Raw genomic sequence first — 18,881 nt, forward strand, 5'->3', positions numbered from 1 at the left:
GTTTCCGTAGGATGTTGTAAACTTTTTGGGGGCCAACCAACTTTATTTGTTATAAAGAATGTTTTACATGGCTGTGCCTTGTATCCTGGTTGAGTTTATTTGTATTAGATATAAATAAATGTATATAGCATAACCCTTTTTCATGCTATGCTACAGTATTGGATGCATACTTATACTTTTTTGATTTGTCATTTGTTATGGTAGCATGTAGAGACAGTTGGAAGGAAACGTTTTAATAAATAATCATGCCGTGAATGAAGCCCGAGTATCAGGAAAGTCAAACGGAGATATAGTTTTAGGCTGGAGGTAAGAGATGTGATATGATAGAAACATTGAAATGTGGACATTTTAAAAGGATGATATAAAGCGAGGACAAAAAGCTATAGTCTGAAATTAGAAGGTCAGGCTTTAATACAATAAAATAAATGATTTCCGTGAGGAATTTCATATTCGGAGGCTTAAATACTTGTTTTTAGCAACCTTAATTGTAGGAAGTGCTTTTCACCATAAGGACAGAAATCTTCAGCAACTGAGCATCAACAGCACCAAACGACTTTGTTGCACAAAGAGTTGGCCAACAGTCAGATAAACTATTCCAGTAGACAACAGTATAAAGGTCCGCATTCATCCAGTTCAAAATTTGGGAAATGTGATTGCTGTTTTCAAAATACCAATTATTAAAGGTTGGACCAGGATTGTCCTTAGTTAAACTACCCACAATGGAGTCATGTAGTCACAAAAGCCACAATGTGTGTTTACATAATTTTGTCTTATCCTTATTTGACATCCTAATAGATTGTAAGCTCCCAAGACCTCAGGCACAGACAGGTACATGGAACAAACACTTTTTTTTACATATTTTTGATACTAGGTACAGTGAAACGTTATAATGAGGTCACTTTACAGAATTGTATATTTTTGTATAGATTGTATCCTATAGAATGTTTATTGCGCAAGAGCACCGCGCCACTCATACTCCTTGCAACGAAACTGTTCATCTTGTGGGCGCGTTTTACAAGCAAGGCGGGGTTAAGTAATTTGACTGACAGAAGAGTAGAGCCTCACACAACATGGGGGGCGTAGCCCAATGGACCCGAGGCGTGGTTTTTGCTTGAGTGGCAGGCGTAGGTCCGGTGTGGCGTGTAGTGTCTTTACGTTGCGCTCCAGTACCGGAAGAATTAACCGTAACGCCTGGAAATGATCAAGAAATTTGATAAGAAGGATGAGGAGTCCGGTAACGTTACGTCTCTTTTACTGTTTCATTCATAATGGCGCTTAATATGGGGCTGGCTTTAGGGTAGGCCGCAAAGCCGCGATCTTTCCTGACACAGGAAGCCGCTTACGGCCAACATGATCAAGGAGCCGACTGTCAGAACAAGATAGACACAGATTACTGCATACCTTTTCGTATACGGGCTATTAAACTAAAACATGATATCTCTGTTCTTTATTAAGTTTATATGGTAGAAATACTTGTATTAGTTATATATATATATTAGTCCTTAAACAAATTTACTGTTTAAATCCCTAACCTAATGTATATGATGACAGATCATCCAAACATTTAAAGTTAGTGATTGGTTGATAATACAATGATTTAAAAGAACTCTTTAAATTAGGCTTAAGCTGATCACTATTATGGTTTAATTCTGCTATTTGTAGCCAAGAAATAATGTCTCTCTAAATGACTGTGTGTGTGTGTGTGTGTGTGTGTGTGTGTGTGTGTGTGTGTGTGCATCAAACAATTGCTATAAAAAAACAACAACCAATGTTTTAATTTGCATTGATTGGGATATAAGCCTAATGCACCCTTATTGTCTTTAACGTCCACCAGGAAGCGGGACCAATCCATACCAACATCTGGAGAAGAGTGCTGTCCTGCAAGAGGTAAGGCCTGTCATTGGTGATGTCTTCCTGCGCTTGTTACACATTTTCACTTCCTACCAGAGATAGAAAGGCCTGGAAGAACAATGGAAAAACTGTTTTTTGTTCTGTTTTTTCCCAAAGTCGTTTTTGTTTTTCCTGAAAAATTGAAACAAAATGCAGTGTGGAATATCTTCTTTTACAATGATAAATAATATATGTTTATGACATGACATTCAAACTTTATTACATGAAGACCATATACAGACCTTGTTGTTCCATTTGCAACAAAGAATAAAGTTTTAAAAAGCAAATTTAGTTTATTATTTACTGAATATGCTGTACTTTTATCTCAATCATGATACTTTCATGTTCCCAGTGTAACAAAATAATTTTACATTTCTACTCCACTCTGCATTTTTCTTTCAATTTTTTTTTTCATGGCTTCGAAATTTCTAGAAATTTTAAATCTCTACTCCCTACGATCGCCTTTTTCCCCCATACATAACCTTGTTTAGTCACATAACACGTGTTTCTCTGGCAACAGCATGAAGCATACAAAGCTGCAACTAATTTACCTTGTGTGGTTGGAGATCCTTGCACTTATGTTTCATCTCATGATACGTATTTTTAGAACTGATGGCTGCCTACGCATTCGTTAGCCTAAACTGGAAATATAAGCGATTACACTGATAGAAATACACTTTATAAATAATTATGCTAAATGTTTGGTTAAAAGAGCCCTTTGCTTGTTTTTTGCAGGCTCGATTATTCAACGAAACTCCTATCAATCCAAGAAGATGTCTCCATATCCTAACCAAGATTTTGTACTTGTTGAACCAGGTAACATACTTGATATGAGGATGCAGCCATGCATAGTTTTAATCCTATAGCTATTTGGTATAAGATGCTTATGAGTAGTGAGTATTAGGAGTTATCATAGGAAACATTGAACCAAGAATTATACAAGCAGGGGCGTCCAACCTGCAGCCCTCCAGCTGTTACAGGACTACATCTCGCATAATGCTCTTTCAACGAAGGGGCTGGCTGAGGAGTATGGGAGATGTAGTCCTGCTGCAGCTGGAGGGCCGCAGGTTGGACACCCCTGACCTAAAGGAACTATTACCAGAATTATTTAAAATATGTGTGTGTATATATATATATATATATATATATATATATATATATATATATATATATAGTAGGGTATCTAGGCTTGTGATGGACATTTCTGTTGCCTCCAAGAAAAGAGCGGTGTAAATTGGGTTAACATTAGTCAAAATAATTTGACATTCTGGAAGAAAACAGCCTTTGCTCTTTTCACCGATAAACAGGACTCGAGAGTAACTACAATGGGTTAGTTACATACATCTGATACATCTTGATTAAAACAAGAACAGTGTTTCCTTTTCAAATTGTTCAAATAGAATCATAATGAATCCCATTGTGTTTAAACACACAGCAATGAATGGAAATATTTTAGCGTTGCTTTGTTTTAATTACTCGGTTTATTCTTGTCTAAAAGTTTTTTTTTCTCTGCTTAGGGTGAGCACTTTGGAACAATGGAAGCTACTGAAGCATTTTTTGCAATGACCCGATTATTTCAGTCAAACGATGTAAGTTACTTTACACTTCAACAAAAGGCTGGAGTTAGAAACATTTTTCTAATGTATCAAGAACCCGGTTATATAAAATGTCATTTTTTTGGCCTCACTGAGACGTGATGTAATGTTGTCCATGCACACATTCAGACCTAAATTAAAGCCCCCATTATAATAATCTCTATACACAAGAATGCCCCCTTTGCAGGAATAATACCAGCAATTCAATTTACAATTTAGACAAAAAGTGTTCTGGTTAATTTTTGTTATTTTGTTGTGAACACTGTGTGCTTGTCACTATATGTGGTTAATGTATACAGTGTAATTCTTATACACAGTGCTAAATGTAGAGTGATCAACAGGAACATTTCATTGGTTTACGCGGCTATTGCTTCACATTTAGCACTTTACCATATACACTGTAATTGAGCTTTATAACTTTTTTTAATTCCAGCAAATCTTGCGGCGGATGTGTTACCTTACTATTAAAGAAATGGCCAATATCTCAGAGGACGTCATTATTGTCACTAGCAGGTAACTCATTTCATGAAGCTGATTTTTTATATTTTCTTATTTTATAGTAGTCAGTCATACACTGGCCTGTGTATTTGTATATATGTGTATAGATAATACGTGTGTGTGTATATAATAAATATATATTATAAATAAGCACTTGCATACAGACATTAATATTAACTATTAACTATTAACTATTATCAGTATAAACACCATGACACTTCTGTTTTGGGTGTCGGGGTTCTCAGAAAAATGATCTCATAGTATGTGACGCCGTTGACATTAAGGTATAAAATTATCCGTCATCTAAACAATTGAATAGATACTATGCGCGGTCTGTTACTTTTAGGAAATTAGAAGTACGTTTGGGAACCCAAATTCTTAATACATATTTCATGGAAGGAAAAAAACTTAAAACAAAGGCACTCTTTATATTCTTCCCATTGCATGACATTAGAGAACAGGACTTAATATTCCTAGTGTGTCATGGTTGTCTTGCACCAGCAGAGTTAACAATGTTAAATACATATACATGTGTGTGGGGAATGGATCCTCTTTATCACAGCGTGAGAGTATTCTTTTTGTGATAAAATAACTTTTACTACTATACTAGTTATTTGAAGCTGTGTCATTTCTGTATTAATGTCTGAATTTGAAGTAGTTTTTTTTAAACTACACTTAGCAGTTTTAACTTGAGGTGAAATTGAGAACCTTAAGTACCTGTACTTTTTTCCTAGACACTTTATACTTTTTTTTCTGCCTCGTGGCAGAGGTTGGGGCACGAGGCCAGGCAGTCTGCACTTTTGAGGTTGCTTATAATCTATTTATGAAACGTATCCTTTGTTAATAAATCAAAAAAGCCTGTACATGTTTGAAGTCTGGAAACAAATATAATTGATGCAGTTTTCCATTAACCTACGCAAAGAAAGTGATTTTATTAACCTTTTGGCAAATTTAATTGTAACAGCCTGACCAAGGACATGACTGGAAAAGAAGATGTTTATAGGGGTCCAGCTATCCGAGCACTCTGCAGTATCACTGACGTAAGTATTTGCCAAGGTTGGAGATATTAAGCTCGGTGTCAAGTTGGCTTTATTATTTAACTTTTAAAAAATATATTTGTTTCGACTGTTTTTATTTTAAGTGGATATACCTTGCAAAACACTCAATATTGCATTAAAGGAACATTCCATCTATCATGTGCACTTTAACTGCATGTACCGTTTAACCTCTCATGTAGTCTGTTTTGTTAATGCACGAGGGGGTTCTGAAGAATCCCCCCTTATGCATTTGCTCTTTTCCACTACCACCCCAGCTAAATGCCTCCACGTGATATACTCCAGTCGGCTCCGGCTCGGGTGAATGCTGCGTGGCTAGGATCCCAGTGCGCAAATGTGCAACATGCAGCCATTGATTTCAGTGGAAGCACTTTCCGGCCACAGATTGACTGCTTCAAGCAGGCAATCAGTAGCAAGAACGGTCAGATCATCTAGGAGGAGGGCAGCTGTTGCTGCAGGATAGCCTCTTCTCTGTCAGCTAAGTGTTATTTTATTTTCATTTTGTAAGAGAGTTTATTAAAGTACTCCCAGAGGGAGAGGAATTCATCATTTACTTTCCCACCATTAGTGACATTTTAATCTATTATGTAATGAAGTTTCGTCTTTTAGGTTCTTTATTGGGGTGTCAGGGACATTTAACACGCCATATTAAAATGTTTAAAAAAATTTAAAAAAAGAGAAACTCATATAGCAGATTAAAAAAAAAAGTAATTAATGTAAAAAGCGTATCACAGTTGAACAATGTTATATAACAGGGTTAATTCATTTAACATTCTGGTGTACATGTGTAGCAGTCAGATCCTTCACATTTGATGCATTCTGTGCCATTTTCCGATCTCCAAGTGCCTTTTTAGTAGTGAGAACAAACTTTATAGATAACATAGCATCATTGTTTCAGTACTTGCATAAATAAATAATAAAGTTACCATTTATTAGTCTTTTTGCAACAAATATTGCATATATGTTCCGTAGGACAACTTCTAAAGCTTATAAAAGTATGATGGGAGTTCCTCACTTGAATAGTGTGTTTCTCATTGCCTGGGTAACAGTTTATTAAATATATTACTGTTCATCTACGTTCCTCTACTGCTTAATCTTGGCTAGCTAAAATCAGATTTTTTTTTTTAATATATGGTGTTGACAAAAAAGGCAACAGCCACTGGGGCCTTTATCATCTAATATCTGGGTGCTATTTAACGGTTGATCAGTTTTTTGCAGGAAAAAACGCTGAGCTTTGACGCACATAATTACAGTTTTAATTATATAGTCCTTTCATTTAGTGCATTATTATTAAGTATTTTTTCAGAGCAGAGTTCATGGATTGTGTTCTTTTTCTTACAGGCCACTATGCTGCAAGCTATTGAGAGGTATATGAAGCAAGCCATTGTGGATAAGGTTCCCAGTGTATCCAGCTCCGCACTGGTGTCTTCATTAGTAAGTAGACGTTCCAACATGTGTGGTCGGGGTCAGATATGTTTTCTTGTTTTAACATTTCCATCTGAGAGAAGATGCATACACTCCATGTTTTCTGAGATAGTAGACATTGGAATGACTAGTAAGATTAGTCTCAGAAAATGACAGCATTCTTTTTTTTTCCCCACAGCATATGATTAAAGTAAGCCATGATGTGGTGAAACGCTGGATCAACGAGGCTCAGGAAGCTGCATCTAGTGACAACATCATGGTACAGGTATGTTTTGGGAATAGTGTTATTATTTCTGTTAAACATTAAATAAAATCTAACACGAGTGCATCCTATTAAGAATAAGCTAAATAGCTGGAACGTTGCTTCGCTCAGACAGGATGCCCATTGGGCCCAAATATGCCCAGTGCTCTGCACTTTTCTTCTTTCATAATGGGTTGTCATTGATTTCACTTTTTTGCACAGTATCATGCACTGGGACTCCTATACTACTTGCGAAAGAACGATCGGCTTGGTGTTTCCAAGATGCTTAACAAATTCACCAAATCTGGACTAAAATCTCCTTTTGCTTACTGTATGTTAATACGTATCGCTAGCCGACTTCTGGAGGAATCTGAAGAGGGGTGAGCTCATTTATTAACTAATAAATTATATGAAGGCTTGTTTTTGGAACATTTTCTTTGCAGAATATAAATGTTCCATATGTTGTAAATTTTATATAGTTTTATATATAAACATCATTTTATATAAATGTTGTAACTTTTATATAATTTTTAAGGTAGAATTCTACCTAGCTTGATTTCCTCGCTTGCATAGACATCTACGTCTGTAGTCTTATGTGTGTTTTTTTTTCTTCTTCTTTAGACACAACAGTCCTTTGTTTGATTTTATAGAGAGCTGCCTTAGAAACAAACATGAGATGGTGGTTTATGAAGCTGCCTCTGCCATCATCCATCTCCCTAACTGCACAGCAAGGGAGTTGGCACCTGCTGTATCTGGTATTGTTATTATTATTTATTGTTTTATATAGCGCCATCAAATTCCATAGCGCTGTACAATGGGTACCCAGCCTTGTGTGTACAACTTAGGGATGCTCTAGTGTCCCAGGGACCGCAGTAACACAATGCATTATGGAAGTACTATGTACTTTACCTTGTTCAAATTGGGGGGGAAAGATACTTATCTAAGGAAGAAACTGCAACCCTGCAGCTGCACTCCACCTCCATGGTCTGATATTGCCCTCTCTCATGTAATTATTTTAGTGGATTTGTGGATAAGAGGTGAGGTTGACAGCACATAGAACATTTATTATTGATACATTGTGTTATAGTCCCTGTTTTACACCTAAGGGGATGCTTTTTGAACTATTAATATTTTCTTATTTAAAATATCATTTAAACCGTTGACTAATAACAATATATCTTCCCTATTTTCAGTCCTGCAGCTTTTCTGTAGCTCTCCTAAACCTGCTTTGAGGTATGCTGCTGTGAGGACGCTTAACAAGGTTTGTATCCTCTTACTAACAGTAAAGTGCAGAAGTATGAAAACGCCAATTGTTTATCTGTTTGCTTGTGGGAGTATTATTATTATTTATTATTTTTAAAATAATAAGTCTAACGGAAAAATAACCTTTCACCCATATGACGAAAATAATTAATTGCTGGCACCAGATTACGTATTAAGATTGCATAAACTTGATGATCATAATCCTAATAATGGGCTTTTTGTTTTAGGTGGCAATGAAGCACCCATCTGCTGTTACTGCATGCAACCTGGACTTGGAGAACCTAATCACAGACTCTAACCGTAGCATTGCAACACTGGCTATCACCACACTTTTGAAAACTGGAAGTGAGGGCAGCGTGGACAGGCTCATGAAACAGATTTCAACCTTTGTGTCTGAAATCTCTGATGAGTTCAAAGTAAGAGCCTGCATGGCTATTCTCTGGCTTGTGTATATTTAATGTTTTGAGAAATATATTTTTTATAAGTAGTAACCCAAAAAGGTGGAAAGCTCTTTGCTGTGTGCTGTTAATACGCTGATACCCACTTTGCTGGTCTGTAAGAAGACGCATTACTTCATATAAGTGGTACCATGATGCTTAAAGGTGCACCTGTATTTATTCATAAAATTATGTGGTACTGTCTCCTTTTTTTATTTGTAATATCTTTTCAGCTAGGATTTCTTGGGTTCATCAGCCATAACATTGAAACTAACTCTTTTTCAATACTGCACTGGAATAACTCTTGTGATTTGAGAATAGCAACTTCGTCTTAATATATGACCTGTGTTTTTAGGTGGTTGTTGTGCAAGCTATCAGTGCCTTATGTCAGAAGTACCCACGGAAACATACTGTAATGATGACCTTCCTTTCAAACATGCTCAGGGATGATGTAAGTGCTTGCATGTCATTCTGTATGGCTGTTTCTTATCCAGTCCTTTCTAATGGGAATTGATGGTAATGTGACGAAGTAATCTGAGGAGGTAACAATCTGACCAAGTATATTAATGTGCATAAATGCATTTTCAAAATATAAGAAATCTAAGATGTCAATTATGAGCAATGACTTCAACTTTTATCTTTGAAGGCTTCTCGCTCTTTGGAAATATTTAACCCTGTGTAATCTGTGCTGTCTGCAGGGGGGATTTGAGTATAAACGTGCAATTGTTGACTGCATTATCAGCATCATAGAGGAGAATCCAGACAGTAAGGAGTCCGGATTAGCCCATCTGTGTGAATTCATCGAGGACTGTGAGCACACGGTACTGGCTACCAAGATACTTCACTTGTTGGGCAGGGAAGGCCCAAGGACACCCAGCCCATCAAAGTACATCCGCTTTATCTTCAACAGGGTAGTTCTGGAGAATGAAGCTGTCAGAGCAGGTAAGAACAAAAAAAAATATATATAATATAATTGGTTGCAAGCATGGGATGAACTGGCATACCGTGCACCTTGATGTCTTTTCTTCTGCCTTTACTTTTCTAAGCACTTGGAGCTCTGTGTATTCCCAAAGTTAACATAAGGGGGCCGCACCAAAATTATGGAATAACCTTTAATTGTCAAGGTTTGCACATTAGATGATTACAAACAAGAAAACAAAATCATCAAATGTAAGTTACTGGGTCAGGAATGTTCAGTAACAGCAGACACAGCTCTCCTTCAGAAGAGTTGGTTCCAGATACTGCAGCTACTTACCGCATTGGCTCGGATATAGGCCGCCCCCGTATATAGGCCGCACCCTAAAAGTTTGGTGCTTTTTTAAAGAAAAAGTTTTTTTCTTTAAAAAAGCACCAAAAAACATGCTGCCACTCTGTCCTCCCCCCCCCGAGATATGCTGCCACTCTGTCCTCTCCCCCCCCCGAGATATGCTGCCACTCTGTCCTCTCCCCCTCCCCGAGATATGCTGCCACTCTGTCCTCTCCCCCCCCCGAGATATGCTGCCACTCTGTCCTCTCCCCCCCCCGAGATATGCTGCCACTCTGTCCTCTCCCCCTCCCCGAGATATGCTGCCACTCTGTCCCCCCCCCTCCCCGAGATATGCTGCCACTCTGTCCCCCCCCGAGAAATGCTGCCACTCTGTCCTCTTCCCCTCCCCGAGATATGCTGCCACTCTGTCACCCCCCCCTCGAGATACGCTGCCACTCTGTCCTCTCCCCCTCCCCGAGATATGCTGCCACTCTGTCCCCCCCCGAGATATGCTGCCACTCTGTCCTCTCCCCCTCCCCGAGATATGCTGCCACTCTGTCATCCCCCCCCTCGAGATACGCTGCCACTCTGTCCTCTCCCCCTCCCCTGCCACTCTGTACTAACCCCCCCCCCCCCCGACTTACCAGAGCAGACTCCCGGGTGTCTTACGGGGCCGGAGGGGGACATCTATGCACATCGTGTATACAACTCCCGGTGCCGGCACTCAGCGGAAGTGCCGGAACCGGAAGTTGTATACGCGTATTGCGTAGATGTCTTCCGCCGGCCCTGCAAGACACCCGGGAGTCTGCCCTGGTAAGTCGGAGGGGTTAGAATGCATCGTGCGCACGTTCACCGGAAACGGCGCATCACCGCTGCCGGTGAACGTCCGTGCGATGCGCTTAGACAACCTCCCGTGCCGGTACTCCCCCCGTGGGAAGTGCCGGCAGGGGAGGCTGTCTGAGCGTATCAGACAGTAGGATACAGGTCCCCTGCACCGCTGCGGGGGATCTGTATCCTAACCCCGCTGCCTGCCCGGCGCCCGGGACTGCATGTCCCGGACGTCGGGCGCTAGACCCCGAATATAGGCCGCACCCCCACTTTAAAGACTTAAAGTGGGGGAAAAAAGTGCGGCCTATATTCGGGCCAATACGGTATTTTTGAATAAAAATGTGTAGATATATGATATTGTGTATAAATACATAGATATATGTGTGTTTGTTTCTCTTCACAGCTGCAGTGAGTGCTCTGGCAAAGTTTGGTGCCCAGAATGAATGTCTCCTGCCCAGCGTCCTAGTTCTTTTACAGAGGTAATAAATCACAGTTGTAGATAGTAGTTACATACAGCCATGTATGAAAATGATAGATAAGGTATCAATGCCTGGTGGATGGAATGCCACCTAATGTCCCTGCAATGACGGAAATACAGACTTAAGTCTCTGTCATATGGCTTGTGGTGGTTTTTGGGAGATGTAACACCTGCAGGTTTACTTGGCTATAGAGTGCAAATATTTTATATCTCTATGCTGTATTCTGGTTTGTGCAACTGACAATGCTGTGAACTAGTCGAATTTCTCTCTACTTACCTGTCTGTAGGTGCATGATGGACAGCGATGATGAGGTGCGGGACAGAGCAACATTTTATTTCAACGTGTTGAAGCAGAAACAGTTAGCGCTCAATGCTGCCTACATTTTCAATGGTTAGTAACGAAATGGGAAAATGTTGTGACTGATTTTATGTCCAAAAGTGAAATGAGTATTACATGCTACAATATTAGAGTATCTCTATATAGTATCAGCTGGGGCTTTTGTGCTCCCAAATTTCTTAAAATAACATAAGTGGAAAATGTCTATGGCCTATGACAGACTTCTTAAAAGTAGCATTCTAACCCCTGACAGTTTATACAAGGATATCCGTATAAACAAAATGTATCCTCCCTTACGTATTTCTTTATTTTATTATTCCAGGCCTGACTGTTTCTATACTTGGGATGGAGAAAGCCTTACACCAGTACACTCTGGAACCTTCAGAGAAACCATTTGACATTAAGAGTGTTCCCTTAGCCACTGTTCCTTTTATGGAACAAAAAACAGGTACAGTGAACTGTTAAATTTATGTTATTATGTAAAACAACAACTTCAAGCAGAAAGTATTGTAGTTACACAGAAAGTTAATCTTGCCTGTATTTTACCATTGCGTTGCATTGTATAAACCAAATAGCTAACCAAATACAGTACTTATAGCACTAAACTTGCAGGTACTGCATGTGTGTTCACTTACCAGTGTCATGTTTGCACAGATTGATATATTTTTAGACTTTGATGTGTTTCATTTATGCTGCTTGAAAAAGGTTTTGTCTTGCTTATGTAACAAAATGCTCCCCAAAAGGCATCATACAAATAAACTTTACATACCAAACAAGTATTCAAGCATCACAGATGGTGCTAGGTTCCTTATGGCTTTTGTTTAATGTTAAACAAGTTTGAGCAACAAGTGGAGAAATGATAATATTTTATAATAATGCAGAGTAATTGTGTTCTTGTTTTTTCTTCTTCTTCAGATCTGGCACCCATGACTAGTAAGCAACCTGAGAAAGTGGTGCCTGCCCGTCAAGACATCTACCAAGGTGAGTTTACTGGGCAAAAATTAAACACACACACACACCATCTTGTCCTCCATTGAAGAGTTACTCGGTAAAGATATGGGTTTCTGTGCCATTGGTGGTAGCATGGCAAACGAAACTGTATATATTGCTTTCTCTGCTTGGTTTTAATGAGACAAAAGTCGTTAAAACAGGGCTTGACAAATTTGTTGTGAATCTAGGCGCCAGGTAAAAAAGTTAGGAGCCAGGATTTTTTTAAACTAACAGTTGGTCAGGAGGGATCCGATCATCATCAGCCCACTTACTAAACTCACAGCGTTTGACCTGGAAGCACCCTGGACTTTCAGGTCAGTGCTGTTTGTTTTTTTTTTTTCATTTTTTTAACTCTTTCGATGCTGATGTTCCATTGGAGCACAGCATTGACAGATATTTAGTCCCCACAAGCTTGTGGGGACAAATGTTAACCCCTGCATTGCCACGGATGTGTCATACACAATTGTGGCATTGAAGGGGTTAACGCTGCACTGTTGCTCTCATGGAGTGATCAGGCAGCAGGGGGTGTTGGGGCTGGTCTCCACACTCATGGCGAGACCAAAGAACCCTCTCACCCTGTCCCTGAAGCTGCCTCTGGCAGCTGGGAAGCAATTGCTGGTCTATAGACCAGCCACTGCAGGGGGGAGTCTATGATGACTGCTGTAGGCTTCTATGCCTACAGGAATCATCAAAGGGCTTGTGGGGGCTCGTTTTTTTGCTGGTGCTGGTCTGGGCTTCCAGGCAGACCACCGGCAGCAGAGCCCCTTACAAAACCAGCCAGCCATTGCAGAGGGAGTCTCTTTGATGACTGCTGTAGGCTTCCATACCTACAGGAGTCATCAAAGGGCTTGTGGGGGCTCGTTTTTGCTGTTGCTGGTCTGCCTGGGCTTCCAGGCAGACCACCAGCAGCAAAGCTCCCAAAACGGGAATTAACCCCTAAATGCCGCGATCGCGGCATTGAAGGGGTTAACGCTGCGCTGTCGCTCCCATGGAGCGATCAGGCAGCTGTGGGGTGTTGGGTGAGGTCCCCAGACTTGTGTGGGGACCCAATCAACACACAAACCCCCTTCCCTGAGGCTGCCTGTGGCAGCTGAAAACACGAGTGCTGCTTTTCCAGCAACCGCGTTTTCAGCCTACAGGATCACTCCGTGGGAGTGATCTCAGGCTCGGGGGCGGGCTCGGAGTGGCTGTGCTGTCTGCCCAGACTTCTGGGCAGACATCAACAGCGCCCCCGTGTGGTGACTAAGCCTCTTACATCCACAATTTTTTCTGGATGTAAGAGGCTGAAAAAACCTAGGCGCCAGGACAAAATTCTCTGTCGCCATGGCGACCTGGCGCCTGGGATTTGTCGAGCCCTGCGTTAAAATATATGCAAGCCATTTAAGTTGGGTGATGCATTTGTTTGCCTTATCTGTCCATGAACAGCTCTGCAGAGCACTAGTTGGTTGCTTATTTACTCTTTGGTATTATACTTTGTGATTTTTCTCCTGTCTGATAATGATTGTTGCACCCCTTGTCTTCCGCAGAACAACTGTCTGCCATACCTGAATTCAAGAACTTGGGTCCCCTTTTCAAATCCTCTGAACCCGTACAACTTACAGAAGCAGAAACAGAGTACTTTGTGCGCTGTATCAAACATGTATTTGCAGATCATATTGTATTCCAGGTAAGCATGGCCCTTCTCACATTTAAATCATCTGATCTTTTTATTTTGTTTGTCAGATTGTTACAAATGTATAGGTAAATATTCCTGTACGTGATGTTTTAAGAAGCTGTGTGATTTCAGACATGGGTTTTTGTTTTGACAGTTTGACTGCACCAACACACTGAACGACCAGCACTTGGAGAAGGTAACTGTGCAAATGGAGCCATCAGAAGCTTACGAAGTGATTCACTACGTGCCCGCACAGAGCCTAACTTACAATCAGCCTGGAATCTGTTATACCCTAGTCAGGCTTCCTGAAGATGACCCTACCGCAGGTGCAGATATAAATATATTACAGTACGCCCTGATGTTTATGAAAATTGAGATGTATGTTTAGTTTAATTTAGAGTAATGTAAGTCAGCAAGGACTGAATGCATGTTGGTGTTGAAAGAGTAATACAGTGTACGTTATGTTCATCAAGTGAATCCATCTATTTTTTTCCATCAGTGTCTTGCACTTTTAACTGTACAATGAAGTTTGTGGTCAAAGACTGTGACCCGCAAACTGGTGTACCAGACCACGAAGGCTACAGTGATGAATATGTGGTATGTATAATTTGTCACAAAAGAAATTTGGTAAACGTGTTTATATTAGCTTCACCAACCATATTATACTGGGTCAACAAGGCCTGTCTAGCAGAAGATGCTTTCCAGCCATAGCATTATGAAGCCAATGTTTACTTTCACTTTTTCTTATCTAGATTTCACTGTTTAGTCCATAGACCCTAGTGCAGTATGTGTACCTTCTCCAATACATGTGTCGCTTTAACCTTCCACTTTAACAATCCTAGGTTTTATGTCATACATTATTTTGGCCAGCTGCTGGACCAAAAGTAATTTGTTATTCTCCAATGATTATCATATTTGACATTGCAAAAATTCTTAATTGATTATTTTATGTGGTTAGCCTATATGAAGCCAAATGGATAGAATACGGTTTAGGTTTAGAGATATAGAGATGTAGATGGATATAATTTCCACTGAGTATTACATGCCATGAATATTAGACTCCAGTTTTGGAGAATTGATGTATTTGTGTTCTGTCAGCTAGAAGACTTGGAGGTGACTCTTGCAGATCACATTCAGAAAGTGTTGAAGCCTAATTTTGGAGCCGCATGGGAAGAGATTGATGATGTGTATGAGAAAGAGGAAACCTTTGCCCTCAGCACAACAAAAACACTGGAAGGTAGGTCGGTCTTTACTAAGGTTGTCTGTGATTTGTGCACATAATGCTCAAGCAGCAGCCAAAAAAGGGTCACAGCAATAATACTGCCTTTAACCATGGAAAATCTTCATCTTGGAGTTCATTATATGATTTGTGCCAATGTCCTTTTTTTAGAATTCAAAGTTAATTTCATATCCATGTATGACATTTCAGTGAGATTGTGGTGAGCTGATACTGTAGTTTTAGAAAACAGGATATGACGTCAGATGCATCGAGAAAACTTTAGTAAATATGTTGATTTAAGCATAATGTTGTGGATCATTCCGTATAACTAACAAGCAAACACAATACTTTTTTCTCTGGATCTGCATTAATATTTTTTTCTTCCTTCTCTTTACTCTTCTCTTGCGCAACTCCTTGCCTGTGTCACCCAACACTGTATGGCAGCCCCTTGCCCCAACCCTTCCGCACATGACACATACTCTCAAGGTCCAGTCATAGTGCGCTTCACTCCCAGTGTTAACAGATAATTCCCACACCGACAAGGATTTTATATATATCCATGTGTATAATACTTACAGCTCTTAGTTGTTTGCATATATTTAACTTGAGGTGTGTGTTTCTCATGTGTCTTATTTGCAGTTGACATAACAAAAAATGCACTGTTTTGATTTTTAGAGGCTGTTACAAACATCATTAAATTCTTGGGGATGCAGCCATGTGAGAGGTCTGATAAAGTGCCTGAGAACAAGAACTCCCATGTGCTATATCTCTCAGGTGAGCAACAAACAGAAACTGTGCGCTTAGTCCTTTAAGATGTTTTGATATTTGTCCCACCAGCGCACCCCTACATTTTGATTACTTCTCATCTTGGACACCCTGAAAGAAAGTTATACAACATTGCATTAAAATGCTCCTAAAAGGAAATATTCATTTCTAAAAACAATACTAAATATTATTTATATTTATAATTCATGAGAGCTAGTTCTACTTTTAACGTTTCTGGTTGTGGTCATTTTTTTATTTTATTTATTATCAAGTATTATTGTTGTGGCAGAGGTATCAGTGATGTTTGAACTCTGTGACCTGATCTGCGTCCTTCTTTAATGTCTAGGTGTCTATAGAGGTGGTCATGATGTTCTGGTCAGATCTAGACTTGCCTTGGCTGATGGAGTCACCATGCAAGTTACAGTCAGAAGCACAGATGAAACTCCAGCTGAAGTCATTATAGCATCTGTAGGATAGATGTTTTCAGATACAACTCACCCCCTACCCCCAAACATTTCAGGAAAACATTTGTTCACACCCTTAAAATACCATTCACATGAGGAACCTTGTTTTTTTTTCTGTGTCTTATGTATAGCTAACCAAGACTGCTACACAATTTTTTGGCCTTGGAGGTCATTGTGGCAGTACTGTTGGTTCTGTTCAAGACCGTAGCAATTGCCCATTCCAGTGTATGTGTTTATGCGATGCATGAGAATGTTTGTTTTTATTTACGCCCATTGTTCTTTTTACAGAGTTTGTAGATAAAGAATACACCTATTTTCCCAAATGTGATATCCTTCTTGCAGCCTTGGAACTGTGACAATCTCTAAAGCATTATTATTTTTCCCTTTGAAAAACATGTTGGTTATAAGTAACACAAAATGAACTTAGACAGATGTTTCTAAATAACTTGGTCATTAGAATGTATGTTCCTAGAAAGAAAATTCTTGATTAATTAGAATTTCAAAGTGTACTACTTACATTGTAGTGCATCCTGTTAACATTTTAGCTTGAAATGGCATAATATATAATTTAGGTGTCCTAAAGCCCTACAGGATAAGCTGTTGACAATGTTTTTGACACCCTACAGTCTTGCACATTGAATACACTCCCAAGTTACCTGAATTGTATTTTATATTTTCTTAAAATCTCCTTAAATTCTACTTTTTTGAGACTTATTTCCTCTTGAAAATATAAACAGGATACCCCAATTAAGTCACATTACATTTTGAAATAAATGACCTTTGATATTGTGTACCATATCTCGGTTTAGAAGGTTTTTTAAATTTCATCAAGCATTTAATCCATTCCTTGCCCTATTGTTGCTTATTCACTGGGAATGATAAAAGATGATATGCAAGTTAACTCCAGGAATCATTGAGGTAAATAGGAAGTTAGTTAAGTGGAGTGAAAAGTATATGTAAACTTGGCCATAAAAAAGCCAAGTAAGACTTCTGTGCTACAAGCCTTGAAGGCTGGCTGAGGGACTGCAACACCCATCACATTTTCATGCATCCTCTACACAGACACACAAATTCTAGTTCAGGGGTGTCCAACCTGCGACCCTCCAGCTGCTGCAGGACTACATCTCCCATACTTCTCTCCCAGGTCTTTAGTTGAAAGAGCATTATGGGAGATGTAGTCCTGCAGCAGCTGGAGGGCCGCATGTTGGACACCCCTTTTCTAGTTGCGTGCAGATAAATCTGGATAGGACTGTTTCTGGATATTAATTGCAGTCTTCATTATTTTTGTCAATGATGTTTTTATTAAAATAAACATTCCAATATCCATGACTGTAATTGTTTCCTTATAATGATAATACAAATGCATTAGCTATGCAGGTATTTATTGCAGCCATTTTTGAAGGAATTAGGTTGATTTTTAGTCATTCTGAATATGAGACTCAGCGACATCCTGCAGGTCAAGTTGTTGATGGACATTTCATAAAGGGCATTCTGGTTCAATGGCATACTTCTGTATCTATTGACATTTCAATCAATCAGCGGATACTCCCAGAAATAAGCCATTGAACCAGAATAGCCTTTACAGATACATTGATGAGATAAATTGTTACATGTAACCACTGTAATCATGATCGCTTGTATACTTCCCTCGCTGGTTCCTGGCCCGCTGATTTGAATTTTCCATTTTATATGCCTTTAACTGGACCTGCGAGACACAAACAGCATTGCTGAAGGCTGGAAACTACTATCTGTAATGTTTATCGGTTACTTTTCATGGCATTTTGTTTGTTTGGTGCCTAGGTTTCTTCAGACATGCTGGCCTAGCTAAATATAAACAGCCTGTCCTGTGCGTTTTAAGTAAATGTCATGGTGTGAAAGCTATGACATGCAGCCATGAACCACTATGTGAATGTGAAATATTTGGTAAAAACTGAACTGTACACAACTTAAAATGTACTAGTGTCTGCTTTTTATAGGGGATGCTATAAAATGTGAAAGCCCTATTAAGAACAGGACCACACTTAAGAGCTTTTTAGTTTTGGGTTAAAAAAAAAGTTTATTTAAATTCTACTTAGTATGATTAACAAAATTCAATCGTTTTCAACTTCCATCCATAATTTCATGTTTTTATTTCCGTGGAAGAAGAAGCAAAATGCTTTCAACTACTTAGTTCATCAAGGCTGATATAACCAGTTATCCACTTTTACTGTTATGAAGAAAAATCAGATGCTGAGATGCACCAATGTGAAAGGCTACTGTTTAACAAAAAAAGGTGCCGCTGTTCCTGTGTCATTCTCTGACTTGCTTAGACTGAAAAAATAGGGTCTGTAGAATAACCTTGCCAAGGAAACATTCCGCATGCTAATACAGCTAGTGCTAAGGCTCTGTCGTTGGTTGAGCACCATGGTGACGGTTGAAAGATATTCCATTTCTGAAAATAAAATGTTCTGTTACCTCCTGGTTAATAAGAACCAAGCATCTGAGTACATAAGTTCA

General features: G+C 39.4%; 1 protein-coding gene across 1 annotated transcript; it reads left to right on the forward strand.

Moving 5' to 3' along the window:
- Positions 1-1,052: 1,052 nt before the first annotated feature.
- Positions 1,053-17,183, forward strand: COPG2 (COPI coat complex subunit gamma 2). The gene is made up of 24 exons (XM_053464347.1): positions 1,053-1,234; positions 1,835-1,887; positions 2,626-2,706; positions 3,408-3,479; positions 3,919-3,998; positions 4,948-5,023; positions 6,380-6,472; positions 6,642-6,728; positions 6,927-7,084; positions 7,326-7,459; positions 7,898-7,965; positions 8,195-8,383; positions 8,760-8,855; positions 9,103-9,346; positions 10,882-10,957; positions 11,244-11,347; positions 11,616-11,741; positions 12,209-12,274; positions 13,810-13,949; positions 14,092-14,263; positions 14,437-14,534; positions 15,036-15,174; positions 15,832-15,930; positions 16,268-17,183. Exons 1-24 carry the CDS (start codon positions 1,198-1,200, stop codon positions 16,396-16,398), a joined length of 2,619 nt encoding a protein of 872 aa, XP_053320322.1. The 5' UTR covers positions 1,053-1,197; the 3' UTR covers positions 16,399-17,183.
- Positions 17,184-18,881: the final 1,698 nt, after the last annotated feature.

The sequence above is a fragment of the Spea bombifrons genome, chromosome 4 (genome assembly GCF_027358695.1).
Source record: "Spea bombifrons isolate aSpeBom1 chromosome 4, aSpeBom1.2.pri, whole genome shotgun sequence".
Taxonomy (NCBI): domain Eukaryota; kingdom Metazoa; phylum Chordata; class Amphibia; order Anura; family Pelobatidae; genus Spea; species Spea bombifrons.

What these genes read in the sequence shown, in the direction of transcription:
- COPG2 (XM_053464347.1), top strand. Translation starts at nt 1,198, where the DNA reads ATGATCAAGAAATTTGATAAGAAGGATGAGGAGTCCG. An exon ending in TAAGAAGGATGAGGAGTCCG is followed by an intron (nt 1,235 to 1,834) that starts GTAACGTTACGT and finishes AACGTCCACCAG; the next exon opens with GAAGCGGGACCAATCCATAC. An exon ending in CCGCACTGGTGTCTTCATTA is followed by an intron (nt 6,473 to 6,641) that starts GTAAGTAGACGT and finishes TTTTCCCCACAG; the next exon opens with CATATGATTAAAGTAAGCCA.